Genomic DNA, 19,637 nt, shown 5'->3' with positions numbered 1-19,637 from the left:
ATGACTTACATATCCCAGGAAATACTGTACTTAAACAGGGAACACAGTCAATAGGGACAACCCTTCTGTGACGCCCTTTCCCCAGTTGAATGTTTGCTTAGGCTTCACTTACTCTTACCACACACACGTCTTTAACACCATATAATATCTTCCACATTTTTCTCAACTTTCTCTCCCCGCTCACCCTCCCCTACTGTATCATCTTCCCTAAACTGTTGGGGAGAGAACAGCACAGCACAGGTAATGAAAGTGACTCTGCAATGTGACCACCAGGCAGTTCAATAGGCAGGATAGCAGTAATGCCAGCTTGAGACTGTATGGGTTCATACTTCTACTGTATCTTTGGTTGGGTCCTTTTCTTAATTTTCTGTGTTCATGTGAAACACTTCTGACAACTTAAAGCTTCAGAAGCTCATAAGGATAATCCTATAGTTTCATAATCCACACAAGACGTCAAAATCCCAGAAGCACAACCTTCACTTTGCTTCTCTAAGCAGTTGAGTAGGTTAACCTAAAAGCTTAAAAAAAAAAAAAGCTTGTGGAACATTTCACCCTCAATCATGGTCTAATTGGTAACTATCAGTGTTTCATTCTTACTTGATATTCTGGTCTACATTAAATCTTTCTCTACTGAGGGTTTGCTGTAGCCTCCTTTTATCATACAGTTCAATATATGTTTTCATCTACTCTACTAATGTTCAGTACAGTACTGGGTAAGTCTAGCTTCATTATCAATCACTCACTTATCAGTAATAATGCTCTTCATAAGGTGCAGTGTTATGTTAACTTCCCTTAATCCATCAGTTTAAAACAAAAAATATTATACTCTTTGTTTAACCCATTTTCTTTAATGTAAACATTATCAATTTATTTACTCAAATTATAAAACACTGCAGCCATAAAGCATAAGATAAATTACCACATCAGTATCCTGCAAATTGCAAAAGCAATGCAAGCAAATGGTACATGGTTTTGTTAAAAACTTTGAGTAACATTATTACCAATAGCAGTATATAAAGGTCTACATTCAGTTTATGAGAAATATATGAAAGTTTTAAGCAAAGGACCATTCAAGTACATTTAGGTAAACCCATTTTAACTCACTTGTTTTAAAAAGGGAAAAACTTCAACAAACAATAATGTGGTAAAATAATAAATAATTTAAAACCTATGCAAAACTCAGTAATTAACCCAAAAATAATTAAGAGTATATTACTCTAAAACAACATGACTTTCTAAGCAACTACTTAAAAAATTTTATTATAAAAACTGAGATATATATATTAACTAGAGTCTAGATAAAGAACACTCAATATATTTTATGAAAACCATGACTGTTTGAATTAATAAGCTATACATGTTACTTGACATAAATATTACAGGTCAACAAATAAAAGGTGCCTCCTGTACTCACACTGCTGTATATGTTCCTCTTATATAAAGTATTAGAGGGCATGCCAGAATCAATGTTCCAAACACGTATGGTGTCATCAGAGGAGCAAGTGATGAAAGAACCGGGCGGCATCACTCCCTTGACACCTTCACCTTGGGAGGGGTAGGTCTCCACGCCCCAGATGCAGGCGGAGTGGTACAGATACGAGTGAGACTTTCCAACCTGCAAAAATATCAATTGAGCTAATCATCTCTGTTGCTATTCTTTCAACTGCTCTAAGGATGTACAGTACTGTATTTCAAATATCCTGTACAGTACCATACAAGAATAGATAGATCTTTTATCTGTAAACTGGTAATGCATTTACATTAAATATTTAAATACTGTACACAGTTGTCACGTAATAAAAAGAAAGCCATTAAGGAGTGTGTATTGGGGCAGATTAAACATGAACATAGGCATTTGCATTTACATATACAGTACTATATAAGTTATACCCTGTATAATGCAGTGTCTACAAATATATACTTTATTAGTATAAATAATTGTCCATAACACAGAAGGGAGGATTAAGCACTGGTGATGATCAAATGATCAAAGAATAATCATCAAATCAACACTCAACCAGAAAAAATGTAATGTAAGCCTTGTTCACCTTGGCTCAGTCCTCGTGATCAACACCCAGTATACCTGACTATTCCTCTATCATAAATAACCAAAGAAATACAAAACACAGACCTGTCCCTTCACGATCACTGTAAACAAGTACCAAAATAACATATACTGCACAGGTAAAGCTAAAATAACCAAGCTTAAAGGTAACATAATATTAATGTAAAAAACTTACTTCATACAAAACAGCAACAAATTAATGGTCCAAGAAAAATTATGATACCCTGTGTAAGAAATTAGGAAAGTATAGAGCCTCCTGAGGGGCCTGCCCTGACTGTTGACAATAATTTGGCCAGGAATGTTGTTTTAGAAGAATACTGAACAATGTGCACAACTTATATACATTTACGCTATGGTGCATCTTTACAAAAGTGTAGAAGAAAACAGAAAAAGTAGTTACGTACCCTCTTGATATCCTTGACGTCCCACACATACATGGAGTGGTCATTATACACAGCTGTCACTTTGTGGTTGTTTTCATCAAAAGCTACGGCAATGGTGTCGGGGTACTTGGCATTATTAGGGTGAGTGGCCATGTGACTGTGTAAGAAGATTAGGTCAATCTCACTTTTTAATTCCCAAGCTTACACAACATTCCTCTTCAATTAAGAAGACTTTTGTTACAGTTCTCACATGTTAGTCTAAATCTATCAATAAATATAATTCATGAAACTAATAAGTTATTCTACAGTAAATTAAATAACCCAAAACAAAAGAACAACTGATTAAACTAAGTCTAATATCACACTGCAACAAACAAGCTTTACAAAACTCACTGGAATTAATTCTTGATAACATAATATATATATAAAACAGGTTAATAAAACAAGTCAAGAGTTATGATGAAAACTTAAAATTCCTGTACTGTATTCAGCTAAGGAGAAACTGATAATTTTACCATCAACACTACAAGCAAACCATTACATATAGTACCAGTATTACTTACATTTTTTAAAGCTATACTGCACACCTTATATTATTATATGCGACGTCAAGAGAGTACCGCCCCAAGGTTACCCTAAACATAAAATAAAATATTCTCTCCTCCTGCAGCCTTCCCACATAACCATAGCATCTCTTCACCTATTCCCCCATTCTTACAATTCACATTCTTTGCCGCCTCTGCAATAACAAATACCCTGTACACCTCCCACATTATAAACCCGTTTGATTCCGTTCATTTCAATCCTGTCTTTCATTCCCATATGTCGAGGAGCAGGGATGAAACAAGTCCTCAATTCCTTTCTCACTTCCATCCTTCCATTATTGTAAATTCCTAACTAGATACAGTAATACTAAAAACAAATTGTTCCACATAAACCTAGATATTAAATTGTGAAAAAAACTAATCACTACTGTAACAAAAATATTGACACACACACAGTACAAAATGAAGAATTGTACACACTATGAATAGCAAATCATTATACTAATTAAAAAAAAAAGTTGGCATTTGTTACTGAACATTGGGTTCTACCTGATTGTCAGTCCTTTTGATACATCCACCCCAAGGTAGTGCGTCCGTGGCAAGGTGGTGATAAACTGGAGGTTGAACGGGCTAAAGCAACGAATAATACTCTCGGCACAGCCTACAAATATGTATTCTTCCCCGGCTACCAAACAATTGGCACTTGATGTCTGAAAATACCACCATGAAAATAAATCAACAGTGAAAAAGATACATGAAATACTGTATTGTTACTCTTCCCACATTACATAAAACTTTATATCAATAACTTCAAAACTCATTTTCTCTTTAAGAGTTTCCTTAAACTAAATTGCTCTGTGACAAATAATGAAGTTCAGAACTCACTCGAAGCTCCACCCATTTGTCCAACAACCGTCTGTTGTTAAATTCACAGAGGAGGCCCGATTTAGTAATGGCAAATGTAGAATCACCCATGTCTCCTCGACCACAGGCAACATCACAGAAATAGTTGTTTCTCTGCTCTCCGAGTATTGCAGACCGGCCAGTGAGAGGTACTGGCTCCTTGAACTGTTTGAGGAGGAGGAAGAAATGTTAACATCTAAACAACAATGTCTAACTTAACTCATTACTTCACAACACAAACACACTAAAGATTAAATGCGGACTATTAACTCCATAAAAAAACCCAGCATTTAACAAGTTCCAGATAAGCAGGTCACAGTTCTCACCTTCGAGCCACGTGCAACTTCCAGATACCAGAACTTGACATGACGGTTACCAACAGTGACAAAATAAGAGCCATTCTCAGCAAAACTTATGGCCTTTACTTTGCTGGAAAACTTGTTGGAAGCAACCTTGATCCCTCCTCGCCAGTCCCACACATTGACGATCATGTCATGCTGGGAGCCAACTGACACCACATACTTCTGGGTAGGAGAAAATGCCTGAAAAGAAAAATAATATTACAGTAACAATACCCACCACTGTTATGGATGTCTGGTTAGAGGAATAAAAATTAAATGGAACAAAATCATTACTTGAGACAGTGTAATTAACATTTAAAATCTGTACCGTATTTGGTAATGGTGGAGGTCTAACACCAGCAGCAGTTATTCAATTTCGTTCAATTTTTCCACCATAGATGTTGTTTGTGTGATAATACAGTACAGTAATAAAAATTATATAACAATGCACAGAACCTAACCTAACCCAAACAAACCTATTTAACCGCCGCCATATTATGCAGAAAGAACTTACTTTAAAAACAAATACCAATTTTACTTGGGTGTTGGGCTTTAAGCACATATCTTTTTCATTGTCAGTTCTCTGCTGCATTTAAAACACTTGCTCGTCCTGCCAACTAATCAGTCTTGACCGACGCACTCTTTGAAGATGTCTATGTCCTCCACAAGCACAGATAAGTTGCGATACGATACTAAAGCTCCGCACACAACGCCGTTTAATAACCAAGATGGCTATCTTCTAATCTTCTTCAGTCTTCCTCGATGAAGAACAATAAGTATACCAACACACAGTTCACTTAGAATCCAATTCTACTCAAAAGAAATTGGAACTGTATCCGAATCCCAAATATAGAATTCAAATCTAACTATACGATTCTCATCCTCAAAGAGAGCTCAGGTTCTCAACTGGCTCAGCCATGTTAATATTGTTAGTATTATCCACTCTGTATCTGTATTTTTCTGGCTAAATAAACTGTTACAATTCAATTCTGTTACTATTCAATAGGTTCAAGAATCAATTGCGTGGAGGAAAAAAAAGGGGTTTGCGTAACCTTCAAACAAACGTGAACGCCAAGAAAGTGCGCCCTTTAAAACTGAAAACAAAAGACAATCTAAGCTAATATTTATAGAAATAAAATCCCGCTGACAGCTTCCGTCCGTCGTTACTACTTTTAAGTCCTGCCCTCCACTAGGTATTTATCATCTTAGATAGAAAAAACATGAAAAAAAAAACTTGAAATTAAGGGAAAAGGATTGTCTTATCGTTTCGATTACTTACTAACATCCAAAGAACATTTGTGGGAAAAAATTGAAAAAAAAAACACTGGTGTTAGACGTCTCCTCCACTAATACCATCGTTAATGTGATCATCCCTAGCACAGCCCCAGCAGCGACCATTGTTATAAAGATATATGATAAAAGAACACCCAAGCCTGTAAACTAATAACACCTTACGACCGCTGGGCCCGACCATGGGCAAGTGGGAACAAGCATTAAGCGTGTTATGTGGGTCCCGTATACTCCGCCTCGTCCCACTTCATAAGACACGCCCCAAGTCCTCAATGTTACTGACAATAATTGCTAAAATTTCCTAAACAAAACAGCTGTTATTGTTAACGAATGAAAACAAAGGCGAGGTGAAAGTAAATGTAATAATATAACGCATCCCAAACATCGGAATATAGCCTGGCTAATTATCCTTACCCAGGGGACACCGGATGTAAACCATACAGCTTACCCACACCACCACAAAACAGCTGTTAACCACGCACACCATTCTTCACTGTCACAATAGTAAGCATTTATCATTCATGTATACGTATAAAGTACAAATATATCAGAGGTGTGTACGTGCAAAGCTATGTTCATAAGTTCAACTCCGAGAAGAAAATACTGCTTTTAGTAACATTTTCAATTGACATTTGATATTTTTCAGTTAACTTTTTGCTTGACTGGTTACTCAAGGGAAACAATATATTTTTTTCTCTCAAACTGTGATAATTGTATAAAGACAATGCATAACAGACAACATTAATTAGGTATTACTGAACACCATAATCGAGTGAGCTGGGCTGGCAAATGTTAACAAACTGGACATGTTTACTCATCGTTACTGAACACAAACCTCTACAACTCCTACTCCACCCACTTATAATTTTCATCACACTCCTATATATTTTCACCTGCTGGATGAATGGATGATATGTATACTATCTTAGCGCCTACTTCCAGTTAGATGCGTAGAGGCAAGAACAAACACGACACAACGAGCCCTAATACCTGTACAGTAAGTGATTGAACGCAATAAACCTGGTGATTACAATACTGCCTGTAAGGACCCGGCCGATTGAGGTTGACGAGAACGTGAGAGAATTATGTTTAGTTTACCCAGTGTGTGTGTGGGGGTGTGTGTGTGTGTGTGTGTGTGTGTGTGTCCTTCTATTACGTCGTAACCCGTCCAGCCCGATATTCTGGCTACTCCTCCACCTTAAACCAGATTCTCAAACGTCTGTTTTATTCTCCTTACAAGGTTTAAAAATATTATATAATGCCAACAAAAATCTAAGACAAGTATTTTACTGGGATCATCAAAATATAGCAGTTCAAATGTATGTTATTTATTCTGAGTTTCAATGTGTATTTTACTGAAAAAGACCACAAAAATATTTAATATATATTTTCAGTGTAATAAACCTTCCACTTAATAAACACTCCCAAGCCATAATGAAGCCGTGACGTCAAGCACCTCAAGTGTTGTTCACCGCCAACTAGGTGACGGACTCTCTCATTATAGCACGCCCTTGAGGACCTCTTCAAGATCCTCTCAAGGCGACGACAACACAAAACCCATCACCTGCGCCCAAATCATTCACAACCAGACTTCACCATCTGTCAAGCCCTCTGTTTTATCAAGGCTGAATTTGATGTTGTAGTCTGATGTGTGACGGAGGGAGGCGGCGTCCAAGTATGGTTGTCTCTGCTATCTGGATCCTGTTGAATTCTGTCCCACTGGGTTTTATAAGTCATCCCTCGGCTCCTACCCCCCAGAGAGACGCGGGTGTGAGATAAGTCCCTCTGTAGCATTGAAATCTCCGCCTGCACACTTGTTTACACCGGCCAGGCGTGGGGGAACCTGTCGCAAGGCCCGCCCCTCCCTGTCACATTCCTGACTCCTGCTGTCCTACACACACACACACACACACACACACACACACACACAAATTTTCCCACCCCATACCCCCCCCCACTTTCATATGTTCTCTACCCTTGCCCCTCTGTATTGTGGTATCCTGTGTGTGTGTGTGTGTGTGTGTGTGTGTGTGTGTGTGTGTGTGTGTGTGTGTGTTTTCCTCCTCTCCAGAACAACACAGCCTCCCTGACTACACACACAAATTTCTCTAACTTATGACTTGAGTTTCCTGTTCATCTTTGCCCTTCCATCCACCTCTCATTAAAAAAAATAGCTATTCTCTTTATTAGATTAAAAGACCCATTCACTAATTATATAAAATAACTCCCTTCTATTATAATGACAGATACTCAACCCCAAACCACCCATGAACTGCCACACACATGAACACGCCTAACACAAGATAAACATTGCTGTTTGGTTCTTCCGCTTTAAAACGAGCTGGAGATGAAGCAACAACTCATCCTCCACCTCCTATACTCGACTCGTGAGTGTGTGATCTTGCCCTCCACCCCACACCCCTCCTCCTCTGCCAATCACACTCCATCACACTCGGGACACCACTTCCAACACCGACACCTACAATCTATACCTTTGCCTGTGGTGCCATTAATGTCTAGAACCTGCTCCTTCCCTGCCTTTATTTCTCGTCTTCAGGTCATTGCATCAACTATTATCTCTCTCTATATATACTGCTTCACACTTTCTGCATTATCAGCTAGTCATCTATATAACACTCTCGTCTCGCCACAGGACACCAGCTGGGGCCAGGACGCTTTATAAACAACATGTAACAGATACAAGGACATGAGAACTCCCCCTACTTCCTCCTGTACCCTCCCTCACTATCTCACACGCCACACCATGCCCCCCCCCCAACCTTCTCCTGCACCCTCCTTTACCACCTTCCACTTTTACCCCCTCTCCTGTATCCACACCACACCTCCTCCCTCCCCTTCCACCATAATTTCCTCTCGTGTCAATATTGGTGTTGGTGCTCTACATAATATTCTGGTCTTTTATAATATATATAGACGTATATGGTTCCAGTGTGCGAATGATCAGAGACTTCGCCTAATAAAAGGAGCGAAATGCTGGCTAATCTAATGTCGTGCCAATTTAGTTGTGTTTTTTTTCCTAGGATGGAGGGAGTTACCGGTGATGGCGTCATGTTGGCTAGGCGGTGGAGGAATGGGGCGGGGCGGGGCGGGGTGGGTCCTGGTGTGGTCCACATTAGTCCCTAGCCTAACCTACAGGGAAAGTAGACCGCCCACAAAGATCTCGGAAAAAAAAATACACGCGCGTTTTTTTGTTATACAAGTACAAGGTCGGTCTTCAATAATACCAGTGGAAAATTCAGCGTTCTTCCCTCACTACAGTGTACGAATATTATACAGTACACAGTACATTAGGTTAAGGCATGGCGGCATTATTTACATTATGATACTGTAATTAACTTTAAAATGTGGTGAAGATGGTGAATGTATTAAGTAGTGTATTCAACTACATCGTGGACACTTATTGTATCTGACTACAACACCAAGGAGACGGTTATTGTATCAAATTACATCATAAAGGAGACAATAATTACAATACAACGTCGTTTACTATCAGCTCGGTCCCGTAAGTTACAGCCCTGCCACCGCCTTCCTCCTTCACTGAGGTGTGAGGAGAGGTAGACACTGTGCGAGAGGTGAGTGGCCCCTTGAGATGTGAGGAGAGCCAGGCCGGGCCACGAGGCACCTTATATAGTACCAGACCAATACAACACCTCTCCATCTCCCACCACCCAGTATAGGGGAGCACCCACACTAGGCGAGAGGTGTGCCAGAGGGTGGGTGAACCAGTCTACCATGAAGCTCGTGTACCTGTCCTAGGAACACTTAAGGCAGGTTGTAAGGTACGTCAGGGAGTGACACACACCAGGTGAAGCGTCACTAAGGTGTGTGTGTGTGTGTGTGTGTGTGTGTGTGTGGTCCAGGTCAGCTGCTACATTAACCTACACGACAACAATAAAAATAAATTTATCTTGTACTAGACTACAATTGTATACGGATTTGTGGGTAATAAAAACAGCATTATGGTGGACGCTCCATTATCACAACACTCCCGCCAGAGTATACAACAATATACTGGAGGTGAAGCTGCCCGCCCACAACCACCTGTATAGTGCCACTCCTTCACTCTGATCCTCCTCCTCCTCTATATTTATGCAAGTTGAACTGAATGCTGGCGAGTGAACTTTAAATTTTCGGGAGTGGAGGAAGATCCAGGGCAAGAGATCATCTGACTTCCACGATAAACGCAGATGATGTTCCGCGTGTCATCGAGGTGTGGTAACTTGTGGTGGGGGGGCTGGTGGTAGGTGGTGATAGTGGTGGGCTGGTAGTGGTGCCAACAGGATGACCGGCCAGAGCACGAACCCTCAAGCTCTGGTGTGGTAGTGCGTAGTTCTTCCCTGTACCCAAACCTGGTGTGGTGCTCAAAGGCGCGGTGGTGTTGGGCGTCACGTTTGCACCACAGCTATGGGCGGCCAACGAGGCGACGCCCATCTGCGAGGAGGAGGCAGGCAGGACCGTGGGCTGGACCTGGCACCGACCACCACCATAATAACTCCCCTCGCCTGTCTGCCTTACGTCATACTCCACTCCTAGTCTTAATGTTTGCTGCGGGGTCCATACCTATAGCAGGGTTGTCATGTACAGAGAAGAGTGTGAGGTCTGGGGTGTGAGTGTGAGGTCTGGGGTGTGAGTGTGAGGTCTGGGGTGTGAGTGTGAGGTCTGGGGTGTGAGTGTGAGGTCTGGGGTGTGAGTGTGAGGTCTGGGGTGTGAGTGTGAGGTCTGGGATGTGTGTAAGTGTGAGGTCTGGGACAGGTAGATGAACACGGAGAATCTGGAAGGAGTGTGGACTAGGAGCTGGGGAAGCAGAGGCATGGTGTGTGGGCCCCAGCAGCGTATCTCACGTACCTGTAGACCAGCCATAAGACGCCCCTAGCTGGCTAACCCCCACACAATAAGGATACTCACCACACAGGAGATGCCATACTTGTGGCCCTGGAACTCGGCCACCTGGGACCTGTCGGAGACGTCCCACACCCTGACGGAGGGCTGGTGGCCACACTCGCCCGTGGCCAGGTAGCGGCCACACGGAGAGAAGGCCACACAAGTGATGGTCTTCCTCGACGCATTCTGCACGTGTAGCTGACGGTTCTTGCGAGAGTTGAGCAACACTACGGTGCATCTGTAACACATTAGGAGTTAACACCAGTACAGGACGGCACAATAATCAACTAACTCGACAACATGCCTAAAACAACTCAATTCAGTGATTATGGAACACCTGAAACATTACGAAATCTAATTAAAGCTTTTCTTTTACATACAGCTACAAGAAACAAAACACACACACACACACACACACACACACACCCACCTTATCAGGGACAGATCAAGACAACACAAAACCCTCCTCCTCCTCCTCCACATCGAGAAAATTAAACACAAGGGCGGGCGGGTGTCGAGATAGCAGCACCACCAACAACATATATAGACCCTCAGCTGTGGTAAAAACAAGGCTACACATGGATGAACACCGCTGGTAATAAGTCTTCACAGGTGGGCGGACACAGGTGGTAGTGGTGGTGGTGGTGGAGGGGGCCGCCGTGGAGTGAGTTCATCTCCTCCCCCATACACTCTCCAACACCCGCAGAAGCAGTTGCATCTTTATTTATTTCCAGGATGAATAAGTGGATACCCAACCCGAGGCCAGAACCGTGTGGGAATGAATGAATGTTGTGGCGTGAATAACATGAGGTGGGTTGAGGTGGGTTGGGTCAGCTTCTCGTGTGTATCCATCACCCCCCAACACTAATATGGTATCATCCAGGTATAGGTATCAGTTACAAAGCCAGGTATAGATGTCAGTCCCCAAAGCCAGGTATAGGTGTCAGTCCCCAAAGCCAGGTATAGGTGTCAGTCCCCAAAGCCAGGTATAGGTGTCAGTCCCCAAAGCCAGGTATAGATGTCAGTCCCCAAAGCCAGGTATAGATGTCAGTCCCCAAAGCCAGGTATAGGTGTCAGTCCCCCATGTCAGTCCCCAAAGCCAGGTATAGGTGTCAGTTCCAGAGCCAGGTAATGTCTCTGTAGCACCTCCCAATGATGGCTCCTCCTCTCTCAGGTGTGACAAGAGGAATTATCACCTGGCTGGCTGCCCTTCACCCTGCCTCTACCTCTACGGTGATGAAGTTATTAAGAGACTGTAAACACGAACACCTGCTGTGGGGGGGTGAGGGCGTTGGTGTGGAGGTGTTGGTGGGAGAGTTGGTGTAGATGTGGGGTGTGGGCGTAGGTATGGGGGTGTGGGCGTAGGTATGGGGGTGTGGGCGTATGTGTGGGGGGAGTGGGCGTGCATAGGCGTTGGTAAAAAAAAATAGCAAAAGTAACTTGTGGTTGGTCAGATGTGAATATCCCTGAGTGACCAAAGACTCGTGCTGACCCGCCATCCATCACCACCACCCCTACACCTGACCCTTCCCACACCCCTACACCCCATCCATTCACCACACCATCATGCACACACCTCACTGTCACCACACCCGCTGTACTCAATTAAGCTGGGGTGATGATTCTTCAGGTGATCAAAGTATAAACACCACCTAACCTAACCTAACCACGTGACAGTAATCTCCACCACACCCTTAGTTACACCTGGCGATATATGCTATAATACCTGGCCGTCACCCCAGAGCCTTTACACCTGAGCCAAATCAGTGTAATTAAGTAATGAGGCGACACTGGCGTCATCATCATCGCCACAGACGCCCCAGGAGCGGTAGTCCTTGAAGTAGTTTCCCATGATGCACAACTACTATTTCTCCTCTTCCTCTTTCTTCTCCCTCCTCCTCTTTCTTCTCCCTCCTCCTCTTTCTTCTCTCCCTTCTCTTCCTCTTTTTTCTCTCCCTTCTCTTTTTTCTCTCCCTTCTCTTTCTTCTCCCTCCTCTTTCTTCTCTCTTCTCCCTCCTCTCTCTCCTCCCTTCTCTCCTTCCTCCCTCCCTCCTCACATAGTAGATAACAGAGTCATTAACACAGCAGTAGGAAGAGCATCAGGAGGAGGAGGAGGAGCAGGAAGGAGGAGGAGGAGGAAGGAAGGAGGAGGAGGAGGAGGAGGAGGAGGAGGAGGAGGAGGAGGAGGGCAGGAGATGGACGGTGATGAATGGTGTCAGCCTTACGACCGGTGGTAAAGTGGTGTGGCCTTAAAACATGGAGGCGATGTTGATGCCCTCCACTACTGTAGACCCTCTGTCTCCATCCCTCCCTCTCACCACCCCCCTCCCCCAACACACTAACTATCTATCTATCTATCTATCCCATCGTCCTCACACAACACCACCGCCACTTTTATCCACACCACACCATCACCGTTCACCCATCCACACGACACACATCCTCTCAATATCCACACACAAACACCAATGATTTTAACAACCGCCAATCACGGTGTTTTAGAGAGCATAGCTCCCCTTTCATAACTATCATTACCTACACCAGTGATCACCTGGAGGAGAATTACCAATGATCATAAGCACCAGTTACCACTAAGTGAGAAGCACCTGGTAATCATAGGTGTAGGGAGAGGGGCCATCCAGTGCCCCTCACTACACAATGATCATGGGAGCTAAGGTGAAGCTGTCCTCTGTAGTATATTAAGCTTTCTATGGGACTTCAGTAAGAGGTGATGGCAGATGTTGTCTGTGAACCTGAGCAACATACTGGAGGAGAGGAACCTTCCTTGTGTGGTGCAGCTTCCTCCCGGGGCTGTACACGGTAAGGAAACACTGGTAAGCAGGAAGCCTTACTGGACACACCAGGCTTCCTAAGAGGAAGCCCTCACCACGACAGGTGACAGATGATACACATAGTCTGAGGATCACTACTGCCCCGACCCTTATAATACTGTGCTGGCCTGTGTGTGTTCTGTAGTTATTTATGTTTGTTCTGAAGCCTACAAGGTTATGAAATTGTTGACCAATAAGAAAATTTGTAGGGAAGAGAAGGGTCTACCCCCCCCCCCTCCACACACACTCAGGTGACCGGAAGTTGGAGTCTCCCCTTCTCAACCTCCCCACCAAACGAGGCTTAAAAAGTGGCTGTATTTTGCCTCAACAAAGTCTTCAACAAACTCCTAACTTTATTTTCAAGAAAGTAAGATATGAAACTATGATAATTTTTACTCCAGTCTCGGTCCTTTAAAAAAAAACTCTCGGAAACTACGTCAAGTGTTTTAATGGCGTAGTTCAGCACTAACTATTACCCACACTGAAAATACTTTACAGGGAGAGGCACCAATACAGTGTCCCCTGGCTCACGTCACCAGCGGCGGGCACCTAATCACCTTCATCCAACCACCATTATCACCACCCAATTAACACCACCATATATTCAGTAATGCTGTGTTACTATATGAACGGTGCAGGATGTGTTCAGTAAAGCATTAATGGACACCCCCCACGTCATTGGGTTAAGTGAGGACAATTCCCTGAGGCCGGACAAATGGTGTGTTGAATCAGTAGTTTGAGTCAGCAGGAGTAAAGTTTCCTTGACAAAAAACAACAAATGGGACCAAACTGTGGAGACTGGAAGAGACGCGGCTGACAGGACTAGTGAAACAGACAGACAGAGAGACACACACACACGACGGGAGGACCTGGCTAGACTAAGAGTAGGGCATCTGAGGTGTGGCTGGGAATGAATAATCAAGACTTCCAAGAAAACTCCCCCCCAAAAAATGGTCTATACACTTTACCTAAAACAGAAAACATTTGGGGAGGAGTAAACAAAATACAGCCAACATGAATACCACACAAAATTAACACCAGAAAAAGAATTATATAACAGATCGTAAGGAAATACCGAGAATTTATTCGTTATATACCGAGTTTTTTGACGGGTATATACCTCATAAAATCCGGCGCCGGCTGATGTAAACACCCAACATATACTTCATTTTGTGATTAGTTTTCAATATTTTGTTTGGTCTGTGCTTACATTTTGGCGCACACAGGCCTCCTTCAGGTGTCACACGGCCAAAGAAAGAGAGACTTGGCGGAGTAGGGAGGGGCTGTACCATCACTTACTACCACGGGTTCGTCTTCACCGTCGACTATATACGTGACAGTGTGTTAATGACTGTATTTGGTGCCGTCACACACACAGAGGGACGGGGGTGTTGTTTAGCGTGTGTGCGTGTGTGTGTGTGTGTGTCGGCAGCTACTGATGGCGGTACGTGCACACACACTAACACACACAAGTTTAATTCTGTTCAACCAAACGAACACCGCCTCGAGTGCGTGCAGCAATGTCTCTCCATACTAACTCTTGCGTGTGTGTGTGTGTGTGTGTGTGTGTGTGTGTGTTCATACTTCCCTCGTATACTAAGAGAGGAACGGTGTAAGTAGTAGAACAAACCTAACATTGGGTGTTAGGTGGGGGAGAGTAGAAGACATCTCCTCACCGACACCATCACTGTCACCATCATCCTCGCTAACCACACACATTCACCATCGCAAACCACCAAACCTCATCCCCACCAAACAACCAAAATCACCATAGAAGACCCAAGAGAAAATAAACATCATCTTCACCATAAACACCACCCCCCAGGCCACCCACCCACCCACAAAACAAGAGGTAGGTAATAACTACACGCTCCACACACACATTACACAAGGCGGGCTCCTCCCCACTCCCGAACACTGCTTATGCAATGTTGTTTTGTGCTCAGTTGCAACTACGAGTACTTCTAGACGCGTACACGTGAATTACCGAGCTGGGGGAGGGGAGGAGGGGTGACGAAAGACATTATAACCAGGTCTATTACCGCGGGGGGTGGAGGGTGAGGGGAGAATAAGAGGGAAGGATGGGGATAAAGGGAAGGATGGAGGGATGGGGGAAGGATGGGGGATAAGGGGAAGGATGTGGGGGATAAGAGAGGAGGATAAGGAGGAGGAGGAAGGATGGGGGATAAGGGGAAGATGAAGAGGTAGAGATATTCTAGGGGAATTACTCTGGACTGTTATCCTACTGTACCGGAAATGTTAATACAATACTGGCAATCCATCAAGCTTTTGGTGCCTGACTGACTCGTTATTACACACACACACACACACACACACACACACACACACACACACACACACACACACACAAGGGCAGCTAAAACAAGATTATACAGTATCGTGCCGTGCTCCAACTTCTTAAAACCTGTGCTAGTTGTAACTAAAAGGTAAAACACATTTATGAGGCCACGAGACATGAGGAAGTGGGAGGTAGGGGGAGGGAGGTAGGTGGGGGAGGGGAGGTGGGGGAGGGAGGTGGGGAGGAGGGAGGAGAGAGGGAGGGAGGTGAGGAGGAGGAAGGAGGCAGGTGAGGGGGAGGGGGCAGCTGAGGGGGAGGGGGCAGACGAGGGAGGAGGAGGCAGGTGACGGTGGCAGCATACAGGTAGTGGGGTATGCGGAAGACGTGTGAGAGAAGGAAGGGGGTACGAGGGTAGTGCGAGACAGAGACCAGGAAGTAGCCAGGCAGGCAGGTTAGGAGCCCCCAGGTAGAGGCAGCAGAAGTAGCAGCAGCAGCCCGGGTGACGTATAGTCGTGCAGGGTATGAGTCACTCCGCCCTTGGGCTAGTCCACCTGACTTGACTCCATGAGGGCTGGGGGAGGCGGGGAGGGAGAGGAGGTGAAGCAGGCAGAAGAAATATGCAGTGGTAAGATCGAAGGGAAGGGAGTGACAACAAAGGAGGGAAAGACGTGTTTGGGGGGGAGACGCGAGGAAAGGCGACCAGAACACAAGAGGGGAGACCTGGACGGCAGTGAGGGAGGGAGGGAGAGGGAAGAAAGAGGGAGGGAGAGGGAAGAAAGAGGGAGGGAGAGAAGGGCCTAACTGAGACACACCCTAATCCTCTCCCTACACACAACCCACGCCCACGGTGAGGTGTCGTGTCAACTTAAGACTCTATAAACTATAGTCATGGGTCTGTCGGCAACACACGTCCTTGGTGGCTGTCACTACACACCATCGTGACCAAAAGCTACAGCAGGGAACACTGACTGTTGCCATTAAGGTTCATTAGTCTACCATCTCGCCGCCGCACACCGACGTCAACCTTGCTCCTCGATACTCACCACCACTACTACTGTACCGCACTGCACAGTACCATACACTCACCCGTACCATACACTCGCCCGTACCATACACTCACCCGTACCATACACTCACCCGTACCATACACTCACCACATCAACGTGACTCTTTAACCTCCCTATACTAAAAGGACCAGACAATGCCTTCTAACACATACAGTACAGAGGATAATTCACTTGGTTTTATACAGACTTGAAAACCACGTCCCAAAACACACTACTACAACCAACAACACAAGACAATGATGAACGAGGAGTTAAAGTTAAACTAAGTCCTGACACCTGTGAAGTAAGTACTCAAAGGTAAAAATCCAGACCTCATCAACAGGGAAAAAATAGGTACATTGCTGGGGAGAGGAAAGGCTTTGTTGAGGCATAGAAAACGTGATGAGGCGCTCGCTGAATAGTAGTAAAACACCAAACAAATGGGGGACAAAACATGAGATATATCAACTTGTCTACAACATTCAAAAAACGCATATTTTGTTTACAGTTTCAAGAAATAGAATATAATACACCTGAGTTGATTAATGACTGGAATAATAACAATAATAAAAATAATAGCAATAACACCAACAACAACAATAATACACACACACACACACACACACACACACACACACACTACAGCAGTGGAGGAGGTATACTGTAGCCAACACCTGTTAACAGTACTCACCCTGCAGGATAGGCGACCTGGCCGGTGTGTGGGTCACAGTCGAGGGCAGCGTTACTGGGCACCGTCAGTCCCAACACCCGCTCTAGCTTCACCTGTAACAACAACAACATTAGTAATTTAGTTATTTATACAAGTAATAACTAACAACAACAATATATCCGTGCATATAAACCATAACTAACTTTAACACGCATATTGTAGTTCATTACTCTATACCTACACACAAGGAGACGAAGATCACTATACGCATAACAAGACATAACAAAACATTCAACACACATCTTAGACGCGGTTATAGCCGAGCGGAAGGCGTATCATCACAGGGACAGATGACAGATAACAGACAGACAGACAGCACGAGGCCCTCCACTTCTTAATCCCTGTACATCGGCATTCTTTAAGTCCCTCACCATCAAACACCACCGAGTCACCCCCTCTCCCACCCCACCTTATTACCGACCCCTACCACCCCACCACACATCCTCCCCCTCCCCCACCACACCCCTTATCTTATCTCTCTCTCACACACACACACACAGCTATATACTATACACAATGACGTCCCCCCTCACGTAGGTTAAGAGGTGTACAGGGGGCACAGGAAGCACCACTACCACCGTACTCAATGCATCATTAAGTCACATCAACCAGGTAACCTAACACACCTGAGTTCCTATACTGTTCCTATGTAGATATTGTAACCTACTATTAAACAGTCTACTCCATCGTTCTTATTTCTCCCTCTCCTCTCCTCGTGTCCATAAACCAGTGTTGATGTATATAAGGTCGTAAAGTCGCTGATGTGGCCAGGTAATGACGACTAAACACACTTCACACCACCATAAACACTCCACTGTTAAAAAATATAGTGCAGCGATCTGGGATAATAGTAATCTGTAGGTAACCAGGTAATATGAATAGGTCGCCAAGTAATCTGTAGGTCACCAAGTAATTTGTAGGTCACCAAGTAATCTGTAGGTCACCAAGTAATCTGTAGGTCACCAAGTAATCTGTAGGTCACCAAGTAATCTGTAGGTAGCCAAGTAATCTGTAGGTCACCAAGTAATCTGTAGGTCACCAAGCAATCTGTAGGTCACCAAATAATCTGTAGGTAGCCAGGTAATCTGTAGGTAGCCAGGTAATCTGACCTTCTGAATATCTTGAAAAATTACCCCAACAGAGAAGTGGCTGAGGTAGAGCCATAAATCTGCTTCCTCGCCGGGGCCTTGTACGGGTGGTTCCTCAGTTCATCAGAATTTCAAAGTGGTATCGGTGAAGGATGCGAGTCTGGCGTGGACGACAACACGGCCACACGACTGAAGGCTGTTTTACGTACACACACACACACACACACACCTTAAACATCTATGGTCATCACTCATGCTATTGTTAACTTCCTGACGAGTGGAATATTTCACCTTAATATGGGGTGTGTACAGCCTTGTGTGACGTGCTCTCCTCACCATATGTGCCTCGCCTCACCCTACACTACACTCCCTCATCACCACCACTAGCTGGAGACTGTAGTGCATCACATGAACTGGAGCAAATCAACATAATACATCCAGTACTATATTAACACCTGGAGTATGTGAAGGCCTCTCTATCTTCTGAATAAAATCGTCTATTATTACCCATATAAAATAATAAAACGTAGCGTCCCTATAGTGAAGTGCTCCATACCGCTAGAGCATTGTTCTATACGTCTTAACACAACACAACAATTATATCAGAAACTGTCGTGTAGATAGATAGAAATTACCATTGGAATTATCATATTTGCCGACAGGACATGATACTGAGAGCTTCTGCCCTCTTGTTCCACCTTAATACAACCCAGATGTAAAAAAAAATAAATTAATGAAGTGATAACCGTGGTAACATGTTCTTACTACCACCATGCTATGTGTACTATGTTACATTATACTTCCTTGAGATAAATGTACAGGTATAGTATATATCAGGTGCATACAAGAGAGCTCTGGATCTCAACTGGCTCAACCATGTTATTATTATCCACTCTGTATCTGTGTTTTTCTGGCTAAATAAACTGTTTCAATATCATTATCAATAACCAACCACACACACACACACACACACACACACACACACACACACACACTTGATAATGATACTGTACACATAATGGAAGATTTAGTTTTACTCCCCACGTTGTTTGTTATCACGGGTGTCTATACGAGCACGTGGGTGGAGTGTCGTGGTAAGGAAGAGACGTGTGGTGCTGGTGGGAAGACATTGAGTTATTAATCTGCCAGCCTGCTTGATCCTGCACCCACCCGCCCACCAGCCTACTTGTTGACGCTCTGCCCTGCTCCTCGTA

The 19,637-nt window shown here is 44.0% G+C and overlaps 1 protein-coding gene across 11 annotated transcripts in view; it reads right to left on the bottom strand.

The window, feature by feature from the left end:
* The window catches only part of LOC121854164 (mitogen-activated protein kinase-binding protein 1-like), a 150,782-nt gene that overhangs the window by 29,490 nt on the left and 101,655 nt on the right, over nt 1-19,637 (bottom strand). For all 11 annotated transcript variants that reach the window (XM_042348618.1, XM_042348613.1, XM_042348614.1 and 8 more), the window contains 7 exons: nt 17,297-17,388; nt 10,454-10,667; nt 4,223-4,438; nt 3,879-4,061; nt 3,543-3,703; nt 2,470-2,605; nt 1,415-1,615 (listed from right to left, as the gene is read on the bottom strand). In XM_042348618.1, coding sequence (XP_042204552.1) covers nt 1,415-1,615; nt 2,470-2,605; nt 3,543-3,703; nt 3,879-4,061; nt 4,223-4,438; nt 10,454-10,667; nt 17,297-17,388 — 1,203 coding nt within the window. The remainder of the gene's footprint in view (nt 1-1,414; nt 1,616-2,469; nt 2,606-3,542; nt 3,704-3,878; nt 4,062-4,222; nt 4,439-10,453; nt 10,668-17,296; nt 17,389-19,637) is intronic.

Source organism: Homarus americanus, unplaced genomic scaffold (genome assembly GCF_018991925.1).
Source record: "Homarus americanus isolate GMGI-L3 unplaced genomic scaffold, GMGI_Hamer_2.0 scaffold13581, whole genome shotgun sequence".
In the NCBI taxonomy this organism is placed as follows: domain Eukaryota; kingdom Metazoa; phylum Arthropoda; class Malacostraca; order Decapoda; family Nephropidae; genus Homarus; species Homarus americanus.
Note: the sequence above shows the minus strand (reverse complement) of the source record. Positions and strands in the feature narration are given on the sequence as shown.